Consider the following 21,500-nt stretch of genomic DNA (forward strand, 5'->3'; position numbering starts at 1 on the left):
GAACCGTTAACCTGTCCGAATCAAACTCTATTTGTCCATGGAATGATGATTTCTGAGTAATGTGCAACATATAAATTATTCCTAACTGCGCTGCCATTGCTGTGATGACAATGACACTGCTCCGAAAAAGTTCGATTCCATTGTTTTCAATAGAACCCGCACACTGGCGCCGATGTCCGCGGACATTCGCCGATGTCGGATAGCAATTAGAGACAAGTTCTATTTTGTCGGCGCCGCCCATTGACTATCAATGCTATGTTCGTGTGAAATTTGGTTTGGGGGTCCGAATTATGTCGGAAGCAAAGTGCGCCGCAGTGCTGTCGGAGCCAATGTGCGGCCGGCCTAAGTCAGTTTGCTTCGATTTTGCCCCAGCTTGCGACTTGAACATCCCGCTTCAACAGGTGTTCCAATGCATTTCAGCAAGTAGGAGGTCAGAAACATCCCATCTCCCACCGTTGGGGATTGCGCCACTAGTGGAGAAGGGAAAAATAAGTCAAACTCAACAGCTGTATTAGACAACAATGGCCACTCGTATGGATTCACTCATCACCATTGATTCTGTAATTTCAACTGTATTTTCGAATCTGTGAGCAGTTTAACATGTCAGATAAATGGTATCCCCAATCACGTGCAAGGATTAAAAAAAAAACCCATGTCTTCCTTGATGTATGTCATACACATATGCCGTAGCTCCAGATTCATCTGGCAAGAGTCAGGTTAACCTATTATATTGTTTTAGCACACAAGAATTGGTGCAAATCCATCCACCCATTCAAAAGCTCTCATGCAAGCACAAAAATGGCCTACTAAACTAGATGAACCCCCCCCTCAGGACCTGAGCCTGACGAGTTGATCTAGCACTGCACCATTGGAGATCATCCAAAAGGATTAAATTGCAGTGTCACATCTCAGCCCTGTCAAGTTAAGAAGAGAAGAGACACCACATGCCACTATATTGATGTTGTTGATGTTCAACCAATGCTCAATGCCAACTTTGTTTCCCGTTGCTGATAATTCTTGCATGGTGCTTCCCGTTATGCAGAATGAACTTTGGACATTCTCCTCCACTATAAATGTCTGACTATGAGGCATATCGTGCAGATCTCCTATACAGTAGTCATGGCTTTGCCAGCATCTGAATTGCTGTTTGTCTTCTTGCTGTCTTGTGCATCTGCAATCAAACTGGATGGAAATGGATACACTGGTGTTCTCTTTGCTATCAACCCAGCTATCCCTGAAAATACAACTCTGCTTGAACAAATTGAGGTACAACAACAATAAAACACAACTCTGTAACACTTTATTTTAAATAGTGACTGCTACATTGTACCTAACTCAGTAGGTGCAGTGGAATAATTGATGTAATAACTAGGTCTGTAAATCCATGATGATACGTTTTTATATCGATTTCTTAAGGCAGCGATTTGATAATTCCCCACGATACGACACAATTCGATTCGATTTACACACCTAGTAATAACATGTAGTATGAGCACTAATTCATCCTTACAATATGGTGTTAGCCAGTAGCCACAACTCATTTTGTCAAGCAATAAATTGTCATTTTCCTCATATTGCAGTGATGTATCAATCTTTTTTATTCTTTTGAAGCACCCTGAACATCCTCAGTGTATTAAATCTGCTTTACAAATACACTTGTTTTCCTTTACCTCCTCTTATTTCAGGACATGGTAAACAAGGCTTCAAATGAGTTATATGGAGCTGTTGGGCAAAGGTTTTATTTCAAGGAGGTGACAATACTGGTTCCTGCTAACTGGACAAATGGCACCTACAACAAGGCTAAGACTGAGACGTATGAGAAGGTCTGGCAAGAAGAAGATTTGCAGATTTCTGAAAATAGAAAGCAAACGAAACATGCAAATATCATGTAAATGCACATATTGTAAATATAATATAAATAACTGTCTTCCATTTTAGGCCAATGTCATTATCGATGATCCCAACGATTCCTTTGGGGATGAGCCCTACACTGTGCAGTATGGTCAGTGTGGGCAGCAAGGCCAGCACATCCATCTCACACCAAACTTCCTGCTAGACGACAAGTTCATCGATGTCTATGGACAAAGGAGTGAGTCAAACATCTATGTTAATTTTGGTTTGTTCTTCATGTGGTTCAATGTGTTTGCACATTGCTAAAAGTAAAGTCATCTGTTCCTTCATGTTTTCATTTGTAAGGGTTGAAATAAAACAAGTCATCAGTTTTGTGTTATTTACACTGTACAGAATTTAAAGGAACAGTCCACCCCAGATTTTCACATATTTGCAGTATTTCTAAGTATTGCACATGAGCGTGTGTATAATTTCCTTCTAAGTGTGTTCAGTACTTAGATTTATTAGTATTAGAATCAGGGCCGGATTAATGCACAGGCTAGATATGGCTGCAGCCTAGGGGCCCCCACCTGCCAGGGGCCTCCTGATTGGACAAAAGTGGAAAAAAAAAATGCAGAATTGCGACAAGATGCAATATTGAAAAAGCTCATCTGAGTGCAGTTTGTAGACATGGTACCCTTAATTCCTAGCTCCCAAGTATGACGCTGTCTATGTAAATTTGTCGCGAAATTTGCCTTCCAGGGGGCCCCACAGCAACCCGTAGCCTAGGGGCCCCAGGCCAACTTAATCCGGCCCTGATTAGAATTATTATCTTATCTTAGCATAATCACTGGAAGTAAATGGTAAGTTTAGCATCAAGCCACAAGTCATCACTGGATGGAATTAAATTGCCATTTTGCACTCTGGTGAATTTTACATTCTTGGTTTATAAGTGCAATTGAAGATGTTTTATTTTGTACCATAGACGTCCATTGCTACGCTATACTGGGCAATGCAAACACATAGAGAAAAAATCCTATATCTTCTCATATTTTCCAGGGCTTAACTACTTATGAGCAATTTCATGAAATGAGGTGGACTGTTCCTTTAAGTGATGCAGTCACTCCAATTCTCCTGTTGTTTCCCCAATGTTTTTGTTATTATGTTTCTTACAGGCAAAGTGTTTGTGCATGAATGGGGCCATCTGCGATGGGGCTTATATGACGAATATAGTGAAGAACAACCATTCTACCTTTCCTCAAATACACGTGTTGAGGCAACAAGGTACCTTTCCCTTCCTTTGATGGTGTTATCACTGGTGCACTCGGTTTCAGTGCATTCAAACTGAATTGTGTAAGCTTGTGTAAGTTGTAAATAATAATAAACAGTGATGCATAATTTAGCATACATATTTTTTTTATATATAAAACTCAAACTCATGTAGGCCTATAAACGGTCCTTTTCTTTTACATTTAGGTGTTCTAAAAATATGAAAGGCCTGCTCTGTTTCTTTGATGGAGGAATATGCCATGAGTGTAAAGACCACCATTATGACCAAGCTACTGGATTGCCCAGAGATTGTGTCTTCATACCGAGTCAAGATCCCTCAGTAAAACAGTCCATAATGGCTTTTCAAAATTTAGATCATGTAAGTGTACACATTGATATTTCTCACATGGAAACCTAAGTATTTTGTTTCTTTTAAACTTATACGATTTATAAACTCCAAGAATATTCAGATAGCGTTCAGTCAGCAGTAAAACACCATCCACAAGACAGTTAATAATAAGTAATACCAGTCATAATTTCACATTTATAATGAGGAAAACATTTTCTGTTTTGTTTTGTGTGTGTCTGTGTGTATGTTTTTTTTGTAGGTGACTGAGTTTTGTTCAGATAAGACACACAATGCTGAGGCCCCAAATAGACAGAATAAGATGTGTGATAACAGAGATGCCCTGGATGTCATCCTCAACAGCTCTGTAGATGCTGGAACTCTACCACTGTCCACATCCCTGCCACCGACAACTATCAACATTGTACAGAGGAAAAGAAGGGTTGTGTGCCTTACCCTGGATATCTCATCAAGTATGAATGTAAGATAATAATATTATTATTATCATTGTATAGTGTATGGTTAGTAACTTCATTGTCAATTTTTCCCCAAGCATTGTCTTAGTGATACGTACAATAATAAAAGATGGTAATGAAGAGAAATCTCTTGTTTTTTCAGGGTCCACGACTAGCTCTTCTAAGACAAGCTGCAACCTTGTTTCTTCGAACGATCATTGAGGACACTGCTTATGTTGGAATTGTGCAATTTTCGACTAGTACATCAATTCTCAAAGACTTGACAGAGATTGATGGTGAAGCCTCCAGAGAGGAACTTGTTAAGGCACTTCCAACTCAAACAATTTACTTAACTAATGTATGCTCAGGAATAATGCATTCCCTTGAGGTAAGTCCTTGAAAGAAAGAAATATTGTGGGTCCTATGTACAATCAGCTCCAATGGACCCCCCACCCCCAGCCATATAAAGTATCTACATAAAACTCAGTCACACTTTACCCTCCTGAACGACACCCCTGGATCTGGATCACACATTTAAAAAAATATTCTTCACCATTGCGGGATAGGGCGAATTTTGAAATTCCAGTCTCTGACTCCACAAAAACAGGGCAGAAAGACTTATGAAATTAGGGTGTAACCAGTGGTCAAGTTGTAAAATCAAAGCAGGGGGGATGGTCAGAGATGGATTATGATTATTCTGGGTTTGGAGGTTTCTCCTAGCCTGAGTATCATCCTCCGTAGTGACCGCGCTGGCTCAATACTTTCGCTTGCTGACCACCAAAGAGGCTTGAGACAAGAGGGCTTACTCACGTCATAACAGCGTAGTAGGAAATGATGGCGAGGGGAGTACGGAAATGTTATTCACTGTGGAACAGGTCATAGGACAGCATGAATGTCTGTCAGCTGTCCTTAATTACCCCCAGCAATTACTGCTGACCAACAGCTGCCGTTACTTGGCCACAAATTACGGAGTACGAAAATGGCATCCATCGTGGATGGATGACCAATGACCATGCGCAAGGGAGTTAATTTTCCATCCACTCGTGTCCTCAGGCAACGCCCCCGTACTACACCGTGGCCAATGCATTCCCCGCCAAGAGATTGTTCTTTCTCTTGAGTTTCTTTGCTGACCACGGAGTCTGACCCTGCAGCCACCCCCGGCAGTTGGAAATTATCTCACTTAATGAGGGAATTAGCCTTTCGCAAAACCCCTCCCACATACGGCCGCCAACCAATCCGAGCTCAGCAACGGTAACTAAGGAGTGTAGAACTTGTCGAGGTCCGTCAAAAACCTACGATTTCAGGGAGACATACAACGTGTGCCTATGGCACCGTCAGGGTCCGACACCATCTGAAGATTAATTAGGACCTCATTTTTTCACTTTCCCGAAGCAAAAACCTCAAGCGGACTGATAACAGGGATGGATTAAGCCATGTGAAGGCTATTAGCTCCAGGTGATCATATTTAAAATTAGCAGGCTAACTGTGCAATCGTCTTGTTTGCTAATATAGCCCCCTTCCCCCTTGCATTTAGCTGGCAGAAAACGTACCCTAAACAAATAATCAATGCATCGCTCAGACTTAAGGACAATATTATATGATATTATAGTATTGGATCCACGGCATTATGATTCAAATTTTATTGGGAAACTACTAGTTGCGTTGTTTAATATGCGCCAAATGCACAGCCCACGGAGCAGCCCCCACCCTCTCTCCTTCCCAGTTTGTGTCTGTGTATATGCGTCGAGTGTGACAGCAAAAAAAGTAAAACTGAAATGGGGCTGCGCTTGTTCCAACCTTGTTATGAAGATATTAACTGTCAACTAAAACCATTAAAGTGAACAGAAGAGAAACGCCCAGTGTGACTGCCCAAGAGCTGCGCAGTGTCAGTGCCGAAAGCCCGTCAAAGGTCTTGGCGGACGGCAATGTCCCAGTTTACACCAAGCACTATCAAATGTCCTGGTTACAGACATCACATCGCCATCATCAAGTTGTTGTATTTCAGTTGAATATGTAAGAGGGCTTGGGGAGGGGCTTAGACTATCAGCGAGCCTATTGGCTATTCAGATACTGAACGAATATCTGAATTCCAACTGCCGGGGGTGGCTGCAGGGTCAGACTCCGTGGTCAGCAAGCGAAAGCATTGAGCCAGCGCGGTCACTACGGAGGATGATACTCAGGCTAGGTTTCTCCCCCGAGAAAATGTTGAAAATGAAGTTGTTAAAAGTGCAATTTTAACACAATATGTGAAGAAGGGATGCTTGTTTTAGAGGGGATGATTTTTGACCATTTTCATTGAGGGGGATGATTTTAGACCATTTTGATTGAAGGAGGGATGACATCCCCCCTCATCCCCCTACAACTCGAGCCCTGGGTGTAACATATTCAACTGTTCTATCAAACAACTTCCTTGGCGGAGGTCTGCACTCTCTGAGTGCATTTCTAGTTTTAAAAAAGTGAACAGCGGTCGACCACAATAATAATTCTTTCAATCTCGGTATGCATTTCAGTGTGGCCGTATTAGTACCCATGTCTTAAATGTTGCAGGTACTGAAGCAAGATGATGGTTCTACAGAAGGGGATGAGCTTATTCTTCTCACTGATGGACAAGCAAGTGATGATTTGAGTGCTTGTAGGAGCACAGTTATTGATAGTGGTGCAAGGGTGCACACGATTGCTCTGAGCACAGCAGCAGACACCACATTCCAGGACTTTGCAAATATAACAGGTGAGACAAGGTGTCTTGGTGTGTATTGTTTTTTTTTCAGCAGAAACAATTTTTAACACACCCAATGGTTACATGGCAGTGTGTCAAAGTGGCAGTATTTTTTATTATCAATTAATCACTGGCACAAACGAGTGCACTTTCAGTGTTCATTTTACAGTATGCTTAATATATGCTATTTCCATGTTTCACTTAACTTCTGCTATGCCGATTTCATAATCTTTTCCCCAAAGATGGGATATTCTTTTGGGCAATAGACAGTATAGACTCCAATGAACTTGTAGATGCCTTCGCCTCTCTTACAACTTCTGATGGGAATTTGACACAGCAGGCAATTCAGGTAGCCTACTGTAAAACGAAAGCCAAACATATGTATTTCATAGATTATTAAATCATCATTAAATGAAAAAGTGTAAAGTGTCCATGCAACATTATTTTCCACAGCTTGAAAGCATTGGGAACAAAACCTCTGATTGGTTTAATGGCACATTTTCTGTGGACTGGACAGTTGGAAAAGATACTGTTGTAACCATTATCTATGAAGCTTCTGTGCCTAAAGTACACATCACCAGTCCAAGTGGACAGACTTTCAATATGTCAGACGTAAACCATGACGCAAGCACAAAAATGTTAACTTTGAAAATACAAGGAATTGCAGAGGTAAATGCTTTAACTGTAACAGAAATGTTATTTATCAGCAGGACAACGTTTCATTATGTTTGGTGTTTATGTTGTGTGATAACAATAGATAATAATAATAGTTGAATCTGATTAATAATATTTTGTTGACTTTACACATACCAGTGAAAAACAATATATTAATGTGGTACTGAATAATTATCACATTCTGTAACTGAACCCTGACAACCCAACGTCTACTATGTCAAGGTCCTAAACCCATGTCTTTGTCTTTACCCAGGAAGGAGAATGGCAGTATAGTTTGTTGAATGAGGGCCCATATGTACAGTCAATGGCGATCACCGTCACCAGTCGTGCTGCCAGTGCAGATGTGCCCCCTATCACAGTGAAAGCCCACATGGACCAGAAGACTTCCGATGGCAGCGAAGCCATGGTGATCTATGCAGTTGTCACTCAGAAGGGATTGCCAGTTATACTGGCCGATGTCACAGCCGTACTCGATTCTGACAACAGTGATCACCATGAATTACCATTGCAAGATAATGGCGCAAGTAATGAGACAATTACATAACATAAAAGTTTTTAATGCTGTATGTTAAAGTCATATTCTGCTGAAATGTATAGAAATGTTAATCTCACCACCCACATGTCTTTTGTTTTAGTGGCGGATGCCTTCAGACTCGATGGTGTCTATTCAGCTTATTTTACTAAAATGAAAACAGGACGATACAGCCTGAAAGTGAGGGTTAAAAACCAAGACCAGACCGTGCTGTCTACACACAAACACAGTGGAGTGCTCTACATTCCAGGCTACGTGGGGGAGGATGGTAAATCACATTATAATAAATACTATCTCTCTTCTTCAGATTACAAATTGATGAAAGATCCGGCACCTGCCTAAGGTTGGGTTGTCAGTTATCTCAGCGCTGTATCCCCATTACATTGTTCTGTATGTATTGAGGGGGTGGGCCTTCAGATGACTTTTGTCCTGGGCCTGACTAAAGCTGTCAGCGGCCCTGCCATGATCTATCTTGGATATATCTTTATTAAAACTGATAAGGTACAGGTCAACTGATAAGACACTGTCTGGGTGATAACATGGCTGTTATCACTGATAACTTCCCGTTAGTTATACACCCTGTGATGTGCTCCAATTATTAACCCAGAGAAATCATATTAATGAATTGTGTAAAACTATAAGCTTCATGATAGTGACCACATGCACTGCATGTATTTTTGGCTCAGTTACTGTTCACCTCAAATTCTATTTGTCATCGCAGGCTAAATAATGAATGTGTCAGATCCTGTTCAACATGTGGCAAGACCTAATTCAGCCCTTTCTCTTCTTTCACTTAGCATGTTAACACACACATTGCAACTTATAATGTGAACATGTTACATTCTATCTATCCCTTCATCAGGCAATGTGGTGGTGAATCCCCCAAAGCCTCCTGTCAACCATGAGCCAGTAGAGGTGAAGAGCTTCAGCAGGACGGCTACGGGGGAGAGTTTCGTTGTCAAGTTACCCCCAGGCTCTACGGGACCTCCTGCATTTCCTCCCAGCAAGATCACAGACCTGAAAGCCGAAGTAGAGGGAGAAATCATCACAGTCACGTGGACTGCACCCGGAGCAAGCTATGACGAAGGAACGGGTAAGGCATATTTATCTCTAAACAGAATGCATTACCACAGGCCTGTCATAACCAGGCAAGCAGACTAGGCAATTGCCTAGCCCTAGGGCCCCGAGATGAAAGGGAGGGGTCCTGGTAATGACCCATTATGTACTTATGTATTCAAATTAATGCAATGACAACTTTGTGAGTGTAGCAGCATGTTCCTAAATTCATTGGCCAAAAAGTGCATTGATGCAGCTATTAGATCTCTTAAGGGGGGCCCTCTCCAATAACTTGAAGAGAAAGAAATGTGATATGTGAGAGTGTACACCATCATAAGGAAAAAACAGAAGACTCATTGGTATCCACACACCACAAAACCTCCCTTCCTGTGATTTATTCCGGGGGGGAAAGGCACAACATCTTGGAGGTTTTTGTCAGGTGTCTCATCCATATACATTTCTTTATATCCTGCACCTGGCAAAATTGTTTTTTGGGGGGATGTGCGGTGCGCAAACCTCACACTTTTTGAATATACACAATCATGCACCCAAATACATTGAAACAGCCCTGCATTATCGTGATCAATCACTTTTCTCTTTTATTCTTCAATGTTTTACAGCTTCACGCTATCATATAGCCTGGAGTGAAGACCTGGGTCTACTGAGAACCAACTTCAGTGGTTCTCATCACGTCGACCCGTGGGAACTGAGGCCACAAGATGCTGGCTCCACTGAGAAGTATTCATTCCACCCAACCAACCTAATTATGAAGAACGGCACCACCATTTTCGTTGCAGTTGTGGCTGAGAATGCAGACTTGCTCAATTCAAGCATATCAAACATTGAACAAGTCGTAAAATATGTTCCTGCACCTACTGTGCCTGAGGAAGAAGGAAGCAGCATGAATGTTATCGGAATTGCAGTGGGTGCAACTCTGGGAGTCATTGCCATAGGAGCAGTGGTAGGAACAATCATATGCTGGAAGAAACGCTAATCTACATTATTGTCTTTATTTACCATGTTTATGTGCAGAGTTGTAAAAAGTAGAGGTAAAACCCCTCATTAGGTACAGAGCAATAACTGGTGTAACAACTATATATTATGTATTAATAAGGTTTAATCATTAATAAATTATTTTAGAACATGCAATATTAACATGTACATGACTTGATCCTGTTCTTGATAAGTGCAACTGAAATCCATGATTTGTATCATATTTTACTAAAAAATTAATACATTTGTTAAAACCTGACTCAACTGCTTGGGGTGATCTTTCAAATTTCCATGAGGCCGCAAAAAACAATTGAGGATAATATTAAAGGAAGCCTCATTGGCTATCTACCCTTGATGATGCCTACAGTATTGTGCATACTTGCTCTGATAGTCCTGCAGCAGGTATGTGCACTTGTTAGCACACCGTTGTGCTTAATGTGCATACCGGTACGTAAGCAATTTTGTGAAATAAGGAGGACTTTTCCTTTAAGCAAACATGTTCCTTTAAGTGTCCAAGTGTGCTCACTGTCTGTGGTATTGCTCATATCAGTCTCTGGGGCATTGGATTAAGGTTGGTAGCCTACAGGTGCAATCTGGTAACCTACATGTAATCTGGCCACATTTTCAGCTGGCTCAAAAGAAAATTAATTGAGTGGAGCAATCGAGTGCAGGGTACTTTATTGAGTCCTCCTTGACATGTAGGCTAATAACTAAGCCTCTGACCGTCTAGTACAATTTGAATATTGCCTACTCTAGATGGTAAAATGCTGTTCTGGTGAGAGCTTTGTTTTGGGGCTGCAATTGCAAAATTTAGAATCAAACAAGACACCAAGACTTCGCACAGACTTTGGACTACTATAGATAATACAATCATCGGTTCTAAAAGATTACATCAGATTAGATGTATTTTACTTGGGTTGGGCTCACAAGGAGTAACTGAAATTTGTCAGCATTCAAGAGGAGAAAGCTCTTATTCATCCATTTCCAGCATGGCATCATGAGAATGCGTATGAATAACACATCAACTTGAACCGTCTATCATGTGTGCACTGTGCACCACGACCTTACATGTACAGTACTGTATGCAACCTTAGAAGTTTGGAATTATCAGCATCATCAACATAGCAGTGAAAATGTACATCAAACTTGTTAATTATGGTACCTAGAGGTAGCAGTAACTGAAAAAAACAAAGGCCCAATCGCTGACCCCTGTGGTACACCATATCTAACATTGGTGTTCAGAATAATTAAAAAAAAATACTCAGAGTTCTGTTAATAAAAATAAGAGTGAAACCAGAAGAAGGCTGACCTTTCTCAGTCAGTAACACTCTGAAGGTAATTCGAAGTATGCTGTGGTCAATTGTGTGGAAGGGAGCCACATGTGGGAGTTTCTCTGTCTGTGGTGGTGTACTGAACTGCTGCTGCCCAGGGTACAAAATTCTAGTGGATTGTCTTACTGTCTGTGTATGTGGTGTGCCCTCATCTACTGTGTAACTGAAACACCTGAGCCGTACAAGGCCAATTGCAAGGCTAATTGCTGTACTCAAATGTGTGTTATGTTTAATGCAATGTGCAATAATGTGTATTAGGTCTTTGTGTAGGTTTTGTACTTGTGTATTTATGTAAGACGTAATTTCACTCTGGATTAATTCAAGTACTCTACTCTACATTCCACTCTGACCTGACACCGCTGAGAGGAAATGGGTTTCTGTGGACGTGGCATTTATGGGAATGGCTTGCTTCAAGCTCCGATACATGCACAATGCCAAGATAACTCTGGCAATTTAGCATTTAACACGCAAGAAGCATGGTGTATGACACGGTAGTATTTAATACAATCTGTGCTATGAAAAAAGCCAAAACAGAGCAACCGAATCTTGCAAACATTTTCCCATAGTTATAAGACATCCATCCACTATATTTTATTTTACAGAACATAATAATAATAATAATATTAATAATAATAATAACTTTATTTGTACATACATGTAATTTGCATCTACATGTAATTCTCCACACTCAACTTCAATACAATCTGTGCGGTGAAGAAAAAGTCAATAGAGCAAACAAATTTAGCAAACATTTTAAATAGTTACCGGTAGGCCTATTAGACATCCATCCACAATATTTTATTTTACAGAACATACATATAATTCCCAACACTCAATTGAAATAATTGTCAAGACACTTCAGTTTCACACCAACTACTCTGAAAAAAGCAGCACTTAGTGATTATGTAAAGAACAAAAAATAATCCAAGGTTACATGGAATTCAGTGTAGGTCAAAAAATCTGAGGTAGCTGAAGTATTGAACTGACTACAGAGATGTGGTCGGAGCGTCATGTAAAATGATCTTAGACACTCCCAAGAATTGGATACCTTATAAACATTTTTGCTTGCTTGCTTGCCTTTTCTAAACAGGGGTTTAGTACCAAGTCCCCATTTCAGTGTGTAAACATTAATAAGTGCTCTCTGCCACCCCTCCTGATCATGTCTGATAGCACCAGCTGCAAATGCCACATATTCTTGGCCACGTCCACTTATGATATAAAACCCCAGGAAGCTATGTCCATAAGACTCCACCAGGACTGGTCCCGTGTGCTGGGTTTGTTATTACAGTCATCCCTCAACAGCAGGGTTCCATAAGGAAACATTTGAGCTTCAGAAGTGAAGAGCACCAACTACGGTAACCCTCTGCCACGTGATGTGACACCTGGTGCCACAGCTACCAGTGACATGAGAGTGACAGATTAAGGCACAGAGTGTTTCTGTACATGTACTATGTACATGACAACTCTTCCAGATGCTGAAAGGATTTTTCAAGTTTTGTTAGTTTTGCAATAGCCAGTTGTCGTGAGACAACTCTCCACATTTCTGCCAGGTTCCTGAAGTTCCCAGCATTCAGGTCCAGTACTTCCTGCGGCTGCCCTATCCAGCTAAGGAAAGTGCCTGCCTCTTCCTCCTCTTTTTCCACCCCTCCTCTCCTCATAGTCATCCTGCCTGTTCTTCTTCCTCCTATTTTCAGTAGCTACCCCTCAGCTTGGGTCCTCAGTCGTCAGCGGAGGGCGGTTGGCAGCGGTGGCAGCGCTCCCCCTCCTCCTCTGGGTTGATGAGCAGGTGGCAGGCGGTGGCCCTGATGCACAGCACGGCCTGGTCGGTGCGGGGCTTGACGGCGAGGGCCGAGCCCCACGGGTAGCCCTGGCACACCTCCAGATCCTCCAGGTCCAGCAGCAGATCCACCACCTGGGGGATTAAAACACATCATTCAAGTCTATGCGTGACGTTTTATAAAGATACCACTGAAGGGGACCTTGTCCAAGAACATGGTTAAGTAGTAAATCTGGTTACTACAGAAAGGGTTAAACATGTAGGCATAATTTAGTTAACAAAATTAGGTCTCAAGGCTCTCTTATTAGCTAATTAACCTTCATCTCTTAACCTGGTTTGCTTATGAACCTTGTGGTAACCCTTTGGTCAAGGAGTGAGGTGTTTGTTGCCAAGGTGGCCGGCTTAACTATGAAATGCTGGGGGAAAAGATTGACCTGTCTGACAGAGGAGAGGCGCGGAGGGTGGCGTTGGTAGATGTGGTGTCTGGGTGGCAGCGGCAGGCCCTGGACGGTGAGGCAGTAGCAGAGGCCTGACTGGATGTGGAGGAGGGTGTCGACCATGGGGGAACGGCGGGAGCACTGCAGCAGCTGCACAGCTGGACCTGTCAATCAATCAATCAAAAATGATTTACATAGCACTAAATCCCAACTAGTTGTGACACAATTCCCACATTCACACACCAGGTATGGACCCCGTTTCTCGAAAGCATTGTTGCTAACCAGTTAGCAACTTAGTAGGTTGCCAATGTGAAATTGCATTGCAACCAAGTAAGTTGTTAATTTAGTAAGCAATGATGTTGTTGAGAAATGCAACCCTGGAGGCTGCCACGTAAGCACCAATTGTCACACACACACACCTCTAGCCATCACGGCCATCCAGTAGGCAGGCAGGACTGTTGCATGCAACGACGACAGCAAGTAGCGTAGCTCTCGCTCTGACTTTGAGCAGTTGGAACCTTTGTTTACAGGCTCCGTGATGTCGGCCAGAGAGAACATATCAAAAATCTGGAAGGAAGAAGAGGATGATGAGGATCATGAGGATGAAATGGAGATCAAGAAGATACAGGGTACATGCCACTATCCAAACTCCCGTCCTCGACTTCCACTTGTGGACTCGCGCTTTGCTGACGCCCCGTCCTTCGTGGAGAAAACAATAAAGGTTCTCCACTCTCTGCCTAGGCACAGCAACTTTTGGGGGACCATTCAACCTCCAAATTGCAAATGAAAAAATACCTTTCAGTTGCAATTGTGCAAAATATTGAAGTAAACTTCTATCATCCATGACCTCTTGTGATGTCATCGAGGCCACAAGCAAAAGGGAAGACAGGAGTTTGGATAATGGGATTTTCCCCCCGTGTACATCAAACCAAACCTTTAAACTGGGACATTTGGTATCTAAACTTAAAACCTTCCTCTACCATGCAACACTTCCTTTATTTAATAGCCATGGGAACTTTGCAAGGTGCCTTATGAACAAGATTTTATCTCACTTACAGTAGGTTGGCAGTACAGTGAATCTTCCTCCCCAAACTCTCTCTGTGTGTTCATGCTCATCCCCATCGTCTGCATCTCCTTACTGAGTGCCACATCGCCTCCTGCTGGTGGACTGCTGAAACTGTACACCACCACTGGGCCCTGAATCCACACAGCAGAACACACACTGCCCATCACTGTTTCTGGATAAATAAATGATAAAGAACTGCACATTTTGCCAACTTTATTTGGCAAACGTTGTTTTGCAAACAACTAATCGTTAGTTCACATGAAATGTATGGGTAATGTCAAGTTAGAGTTCCATGTTACGTTCTAACACTTTCAAAACTATTTTTTTACCGGAGATGTGTTGGTTTGCAGGTAGCTTCTGTTTATCTGTAGTCCTTCATTCTGAGGAGAGGAAGACAGTAATATCAAAAAACACAATCACAGCTCTCTCTCTTTCACACTTCTGCTTACCAACGAGGAACTACTGTATGTTCCACAAGCACCAACGTCGTTCTGACACAAATGTGCAGAAAGGGATCAATCAATTTGTTTCCGTTTTACTGAAGGGGCGATGTGCGTGCGTGCGTGCGTGCGTGCGTGCGTGCATCCGTTCTCACCTGGAAGACAACTGGGAGGGAATTGGAGGATGGGTCTTCGCTGCCGACCACAACACTGATGATCTCGTTGGCGAAGTCTTTGTAATTGTCGTCACCCTGTGACGAATAGCACTATTAACAGTTTATAATAACAGACATATAAAAGCTTTATCACTACTTGGCAAATAATGTATTAACACTTAGTAACTATTGAATGAATTCTAAACAAAATATTTACAAATGTTTGTATAAATGAGTAATGTTAATACAGCAGGCACAGACCTGCGCATCAGTACTGGAAGTCTGCCGTCAAAAGAGCAAAGGAGATGAAGAATTCCTCAACAGGCAAAATCAAACTCACCTATCAAGAGCCAATTGTCGCTTCACTGTGCTACCATAGGCCAGTTTTCTTGTGTAAATATTAACAGATTTTTACACATTACATACTCATTTACTACCATCTACAAAAAATATTTTAATTAGCTCATCATTTACTAAGTGCTCACCAATTGTTTACTAAGTGTTAATAAAGCTTTAACATATCATCAACTATCAATTTAAAGGGAGGTAGGTGGTTGACTTGAATGTTGGTTGTGTTTTTAGTAGTTCATTTCTAAAATGTATCCATTCACAAATTCAATGTTCATTGTTTATTTTACTACCTCTGTTCGCTTTTCGAACATTCTAACCAGTCATAGACATGACACTGACAACTGGCTGCAGCCCCCTACTGATCTGAATGTCATCAAAATTCTATTGAGTTTACCTTTAAATCCTCATATAATATTTGCTTACTAAATTGATATTTGTGTTGGCAAACCTGGTGCGTCTCAAAGTGGAAGCCTACATCCTCTTCTTCCAAAGTCACCTCCACCTCAGCCTTCTTCATCCCCTCCTCAGCCTCCTCCTGCTCCTGCTCCTTCTCCTCCTCCTCAGCCTCCTCCTGCTCCTTCTCCTCAGCCTCCACCTCCACCTCCTCAGCCACCTCCTGAGCCTCCACCTCCACAGCCACCTCCTGAGCCTCCACCTCCACCTCCTCAGACTCTGGCTCCAGCTCTTTCTTCATCTCCTCCGCCCCCTCCTCTGCAGACTCTGTGCCAGTGCTGTCGCATCTCCTCCTCTGCTTTTTCTCCCTCTTCTTCAAAACTGCCTCTTGCTCCAAGACTGGCCTCTTGGACTGTGGCCTGGTGGGGAACGCAGGGCTGGGGGGTTCGATCCTCAGCGCCTTCTTTTCATGGGGCTAAAAGTCCAATTGTGTAGAGACATTATGGGAGGAAAATAAAGACACCATGGGGAGAAAACAAAACATCTACATTGGGAAAAAAAACTAGGAAACAAATCAGCTGTCTTGAAAATCAACCTCATTCAGCACTTCATTCCAACTATAACCCCCAAATGTGTTTTAAATTACTATTACTCTTGACAAAGCAACCATTGATGGGAGTCAACGTCAACTTCTTCTTCAATACCAATTCACCATGAAACTGGCATTACAGAGGATCACCAGACACCCAGTGTTTTGCACAGAAATCTTGGAAACTATGGGGGCAGCCGGGCTTTTTTTGGGGGGTGGGGGGGGATGCAGGGCCTTTGTTTTGGGGGGGGGGGGGGGGGGGGATTCACGGGGCGTAAATGTAAAAATGCGAAACAATGAGTAAAGAATGACATTGGCGCATGGAGAAACTATAGGCCTACATTTCAGCCATTTATATTTTGAGAAATTACATACGATTTTACCCATGACATGTATAGTAGAACATTGTCATTTATATTTACAAAAAATGCAGTACAGTGAATCATTTCTGTTTGCAACACACTTTTCATTCGTCCCTCATGCAGGGGTCTATGCAATGAAAAAGCAATGAAAAAGCCTTGGGAGTGTCAGTAAACTCATCCCAACTGTTCCTTCTCTGAAGTTTTTTTATATTGCTCCCAAACCCAAGTTAACTGTAACAACTTGACTAGGCTTTTGATCCCTCTGTCTTTCACGCACTCATGTTTTTTTTGTCTATATGATGTATTTACTCTGTATTTTACATTTTAATAAACTATGGCGGCCAAATTTAAACTATGGCGGTGCGCCATAGTTTCCTCAATGTATGGGAAACACTGGACACCAAATCTAATAGGTTGGGTTAGTAATATACAATCTATGGTTACACCGCGTTAGATGTGTGATTGATATGATAAATGTGATGTGATTCCATCAGGCTCTCACCGTCTGTGCCTCATTCAAGCACCTTCGCAGTTTGCACTTCTGCTTCAGTCTGCCACGACCGCCAAACTTGACCATGTCCAGGCAGAAGTTGCATTTTCCGCAGTCTTTTCGCTGGCACGCAACACACTTGAAACACATTCGGCGTTGGCGTCGTTTCCTCGTGCCCTCAGCCTGTGTCTCATTAGCCTGTGTTAATTTCAAAAGTTGAGTCTCATTACTATCCAGATGCTTCCATGCCTCGTCTACTTTAACATGAACCAACATGTTAAAGGATCATTGACAAATAAGGGTCTGTATAGTGTGGAATTCAAAAAGGCCTTCATAAAGCATTTTAAATGCTTCCAACAGGTTTTCACAAATCTCTATTTTGTATCCATGTTAGTTTAGTGGAATTTGAAATAGTGATAATAATAATAATGTTTTTCTTTTTTGAAAAGTAAAGACAGATTGCCCCCAAAAATGATAAGTGGCATAACGACAAGATAATGAGAAAAATAAAATATTCATTCACAAATGTATGTATACAAACGTACATATCAAATCAGTTAATGATTGCCAAGATATCCCTTTGAATTAGATCAAATGAAATAACTTTCAAATGAAATTATTATTAATTTTTTTGCAATGTATGGCAGGAAAAATCCTGGGAACATTTTCTTAAATTACTTTGGACATATCATTTTAAAACTGTAAAAAGAAGTTGTCAGAACTTTGAAATAGAGGACTGTAGGCCCTGCCGTGGCCGACTGGTGCGGCACTCGTCTGCCGTGCGGCCGGCGCGGGTTTGATTCCCGGCCCGGGTCGTTTGCCGACTCCTCCCCGTCTCTTTCCCCATTCGCTTCCTGTCCACCTCTCAAGCTGTCCTGTCGAATTAAAGTCGTACAAGACCAAAGAAAATGTTTGAAATAGAGGACTGTAACTTAGTCACTATGAAATATCCTGTAAATAAAGAATATAGTATTTGTGGAAAATGTTGGTTATACCAATCGACACAAACCTGTAACCAGCCTGTATGAATTGGTGCAACCAGTATTTTCCATATGACTATCTTGATTTTATTGTCAGTTTTTTTTCTGTAAAGCAATATTGACATTTAATCTTGTACAAGAGAAGTTCTATTTCAAAATTGCTAGTGTTGTGAAGTAGCAATACGATACAAATTAAATCTGTACTACATGGCAATTGTTGGGTACTCAAACAAGCAAGCAGACTGTGTTTGTATGTTGACATGTTCATATAGTGCAAAACCAACGTACAAGATATGATGCTTTAGGTAAAAGTTTAGGTTTGGGTAAACAGTCACACTATGTGTAACAGGGTATGTAATAACAATGTAATAGGCAATGTCAAATGGCATGAGATGTTACATTTGACATGGCAAACTGTGAAAGGTAGAGTGTCGAGGGGTCTTGGAATGGCATAAAAAATGCTCCAACAGACAAAAACTGCGTCGACTGAGTTTTTATTTTTCTTCACACCAGGAGTGATATTTACAAACGAGTGTCCAAGTGTCCAAAAAGGCAAGTATTTAAAAAGAAAAATATTTACAAAAAATACATTTACAAAAATAATAACGAAAAGGTCAAAAATGAAAAATATCTCTGAGCAGAGAAAAATGCTTTGGCATAGCATAAGATCAATATTCACAGGTAAGGTAACCTTCACCTACCGACCTCCTCGAGCAAATAAGGAGTCGGACCTTTTACCCAAAAGTTTTCCCGCCCTGGCCACTGGACTAATCCATTAGAAAACATAAGCAGAGGGGGAATCACAAACAGAACTGAAAATAACTAAATAAACTCTATAAAACGGTACCAAACATATAATAACTAAATCAGGCCTTTAACACAAATGATAACAAATGAATGCATAAAGAAATAAAGCAACAAAAAGCAAAAATAAAGATAATTGATTTTGCAGCGCGCAGCGCTGCCAATGAGCGAACGCGCCCATGGATATATGCGCACAGAATCATGCCCTCGGTTTCTCTCACCAGACCCGGAAGAGCTGCAACACTGCAGGTAAGTTTAAAAGGCTACAGAAACACTTGGCGAAAGAAAAGGAGTTTAAACAGTAAACAATGCATTCAGGGGGTTATGTGCTTTGCAAACATGATGAAGGGGATTCGTGACAAATAAGCATTTCGCGGTAAACACTGTGTTTGTGTTTGATGTCGCTGTGCGAGGTGTATGGCGTGTGTGACTATGTGGAAGCGCTTAGCGTGTGTAAAATGTTTGTCATGCCGCGGTTATCATGTGTGCACCCATGAGACTGCAAACATTAAAACAACACATCGCAAGATGTTTATAACAATGTCCCAACATAGAAATCAATGTTCAATGCGCGGCGTTTCAGCCGCGGGCTTAGGAGAGGTGAGAGAGGGGAAAGCGCTTTGGCGCCAGTAAAGTTTAAAAGCGTCCGCCTGGACGCGGTGGTGACGCGCCCATAAGCCGCGTCATCACACACCCCCCTCCTTAAGATTGCCCCTCCTCCTCGGGGCGGGACAAGAAGTCAGTGGAAACATTTTCTTTTCCGGCCTTATACCGGATGGTGAAGTTGTACGGCTGCAATGACAGGTACCACCGCGTGACTCTGGCATTACTGTCTCTCATGCGGTGGAGCCACTGCAGCGCACGGTGGTCTGTCTCCAAGTCAAAACATTTCCCCAGCAGATAGTACCGGAGACTGTCCAAGGCCCACTTGATGGCCAGGCACTCTTTTTCAACCGTCGAGTACCGGGTCTCACGGTCGAACAGCTTACGGCTGATGTACTGCACGGGATGTCGGTCTGCCCCTTCCCCCTGCAGTAGCACAGCACCAAGCCCCAGTCCAGAGGCGTCGGTCTGCACCGTGAAGGGGAGATCAAAGTTGGGGCTCTGCAGCACAGGTGAGTCACAAAGACAATCCTTCAGGTCCTGGAAGGCTGCCTGACAGTCATCTGTCCAAACAACCTTGTTGGGGCTGTTTTTGCGGGTCAAGTCAGTGAGCTTGGAGGCACGTGTGGAGAAGTTGGGGATAAACCGCCTGTACCACCCCACGAGACCCAGGAAGGATCTCACACCCTTCTTGGTTGTGGGTCGTGGGCGGTCACGGACAGCCTCCACCTTGCTCACTTGAGGCTTGATGTTGCCACTACCCAGCACGTAGCCTAGGTAGCAGACCTCCGGTCTAGCCAGCTGGCATTTGCTGGCATTCACCACCAGGCCGGCGTTGCTGATCCGGCTGAACACGTCAGCCAGATGGGTCACATGCTCCTCCCAGGAGGAGCTGTAGATGATGACATCGTCGATGTAGGCGGCGGCATAAGTCTCCGCCCCCCGCAGCACTTGATCCATGAGCCGCTGGAATGTAGCGGCCGCTCCATGGAGTCCGAAGGGCATGGTGGTAAACTGGTAAAGTCCACTCGGGGCCCGAAAGGCTGTCAGTTCTTGGGCCTCTGGCGTGAGTGGCACTTGCCAGTACCCCTTGCAAAGATCAAGGGTACTGAGGTACTGGGCTTTGCCCAGCCGTTCCACCATCTCATCTACCCTTGGCATTGGGTAGTGGTCAAAGGCTGAGATTGAGTTCAGTTTTGAAAAGTCAACACAAAAGCGCAGCTCGCCGTCCTTTTTGGGGACTAAAACGACGGGGCTGCACCATTCGCTACGCGATGGCACTATCACGCCCATGTCCAGCATTGCGTGGACCTCCGCCTTCAAAGCAGGGATGAGCCTCGCCGGGACCCGGCAAGCAGTTTGTCGGACCGGACCTGGTCCTGTCAGACGGATGTGGTGCTGCATCAGCGAAGTCCGTCCAGGCTCCTCTCTGAACAGGCCATCGGGAATGACCTGCCGCACGTCGTCCTGCTGGTGGTTGGACAGATGTTGCAGTGGTGGAGAAGTCTCACCTCCCCCCGTGGGGAAGTACTGCTCCTTGGTCTCTTCCTCTTCTTCCACCACCCGAGCCCAGTTGAGGTGGCTGGTGGTGTCTGGTCGAGGTACCCACTCTTTGAGCAGGTTGATGTGGAACCTTTGTCGTGGCTTTCGACGATCTGGCATGGCGAGTTCGTACGTCACCGGACCCACTTTCGCCAGCACCTCAAACGGCCCCTGCCATCTCGCCAGGAGACTGCTGGTGGATGAGGGCAGTAGCAGGAGAACCCTCTGGCCCGGGTTGAAGGTGCGGCTCCGCGCTGTCCGGTCGTACGTGGTCTTCTGGCGTGACTGGGCCTTGACCATGTTGTCGT

The 21,500-nt window shown here is 43.1% G+C and overlaps 2 protein-coding genes across 3 annotated transcripts in view; one reads left to right on the plus strand and one right to left on the minus strand.

Annotated features, from left to right (window-relative positions):
• The first annotated feature begins 1,688 nt into the window (after window positions 1-1,688).
• LOC134457455 (calcium-activated chloride channel regulator 1-like) lies at window positions 1,689-10,122 on the plus strand. The gene is made up of 13 exons (XM_063209465.1): window positions 1,689-1,823; window positions 1,939-2,089; window positions 3,006-3,114; window positions 3,307-3,478; window positions 3,708-3,926; window positions 4,064-4,288; window positions 6,448-6,628; window positions 6,859-6,965; window positions 7,070-7,285; window positions 7,545-7,815; window positions 7,927-8,091; window positions 8,686-8,916; window positions 9,500-10,122. The coding sequence occupies exons 1-13, from the start codon at window positions 1,689-1,691 to the stop codon at window positions 9,871-9,873; spliced, it is 2,556 nt and encodes an 851-aa protein (XP_063065535.1). The 3' UTR covers window positions 9,874-10,122.
• Window positions 10,123-11,685: 1,563 nt separating this feature from the next.
• The window catches only part of LOC134457017 (neurofilament heavy polypeptide-like), a 36,251-nt gene continuing 26,436 nt past the window's right edge, over window positions 11,686-21,500 (minus strand). For both annotated transcript variants that reach the window (XM_063208738.1, XM_063208739.1), the window contains 9 exons: window positions 17,986-18,138; window positions 17,276-17,461; window positions 15,878-16,297; window positions 15,079-15,174; window positions 14,813-14,863; window positions 14,474-14,614; window positions 13,837-13,984; window positions 13,415-13,581; window positions 11,686-13,115 (listed from right to left, as the gene is read on the minus strand). In XM_063208738.1, the coding sequence (XP_063064808.1) occupies window positions 12,921-13,115; window positions 13,415-13,581; window positions 13,837-13,984; window positions 14,474-14,614; window positions 14,813-14,863; window positions 15,079-15,174; window positions 15,878-16,297; window positions 17,276-17,461; window positions 17,986-18,138 (1,557 nt within the window). In that variant the 3' untranslated portion in view covers window positions 11,686-12,920. The remainder of the gene's footprint in view (window positions 13,116-13,414; window positions 13,582-13,836; window positions 13,985-14,473; window positions 14,615-14,812; window positions 14,864-15,078; window positions 15,175-15,877; window positions 16,298-17,275; window positions 17,462-17,985; window positions 18,139-21,500) is intronic.

Source organism: Engraulis encrasicolus, chromosome 10 (assembly GCF_034702125.1).
Source record: "Engraulis encrasicolus isolate BLACKSEA-1 chromosome 10, IST_EnEncr_1.0, whole genome shotgun sequence".
In the NCBI taxonomy this organism is placed as follows: Eukaryota; Metazoa; Chordata; class Actinopteri; order Clupeiformes; family Engraulidae; genus Engraulis; species Engraulis encrasicolus.

Excerpts from the sequence above, each read along its gene's own strand:
- LOC134457455 (XM_063209465.1), top strand. The coding sequence starts at position 1,689 with ATGGTAAACAAGGCTTCAAATGAGTTATATGGAGCTGTTGGGCAAAGG. Across the intron at positions 1,824-1,938 it reads AGACTGAGACGTATGAGAAG|GCCAATGTCATTATCGATGA; the intron begins GTCTGGCAAGAA and ends CTTCCATTTTAG. Across the intron at positions 3,115-3,306 it reads ACACGTGTTGAGGCAACAAG|GTGTTCTAAAAATATGAAAG; the intron begins GTACCTTTCCCT and ends TTTTACATTTAG.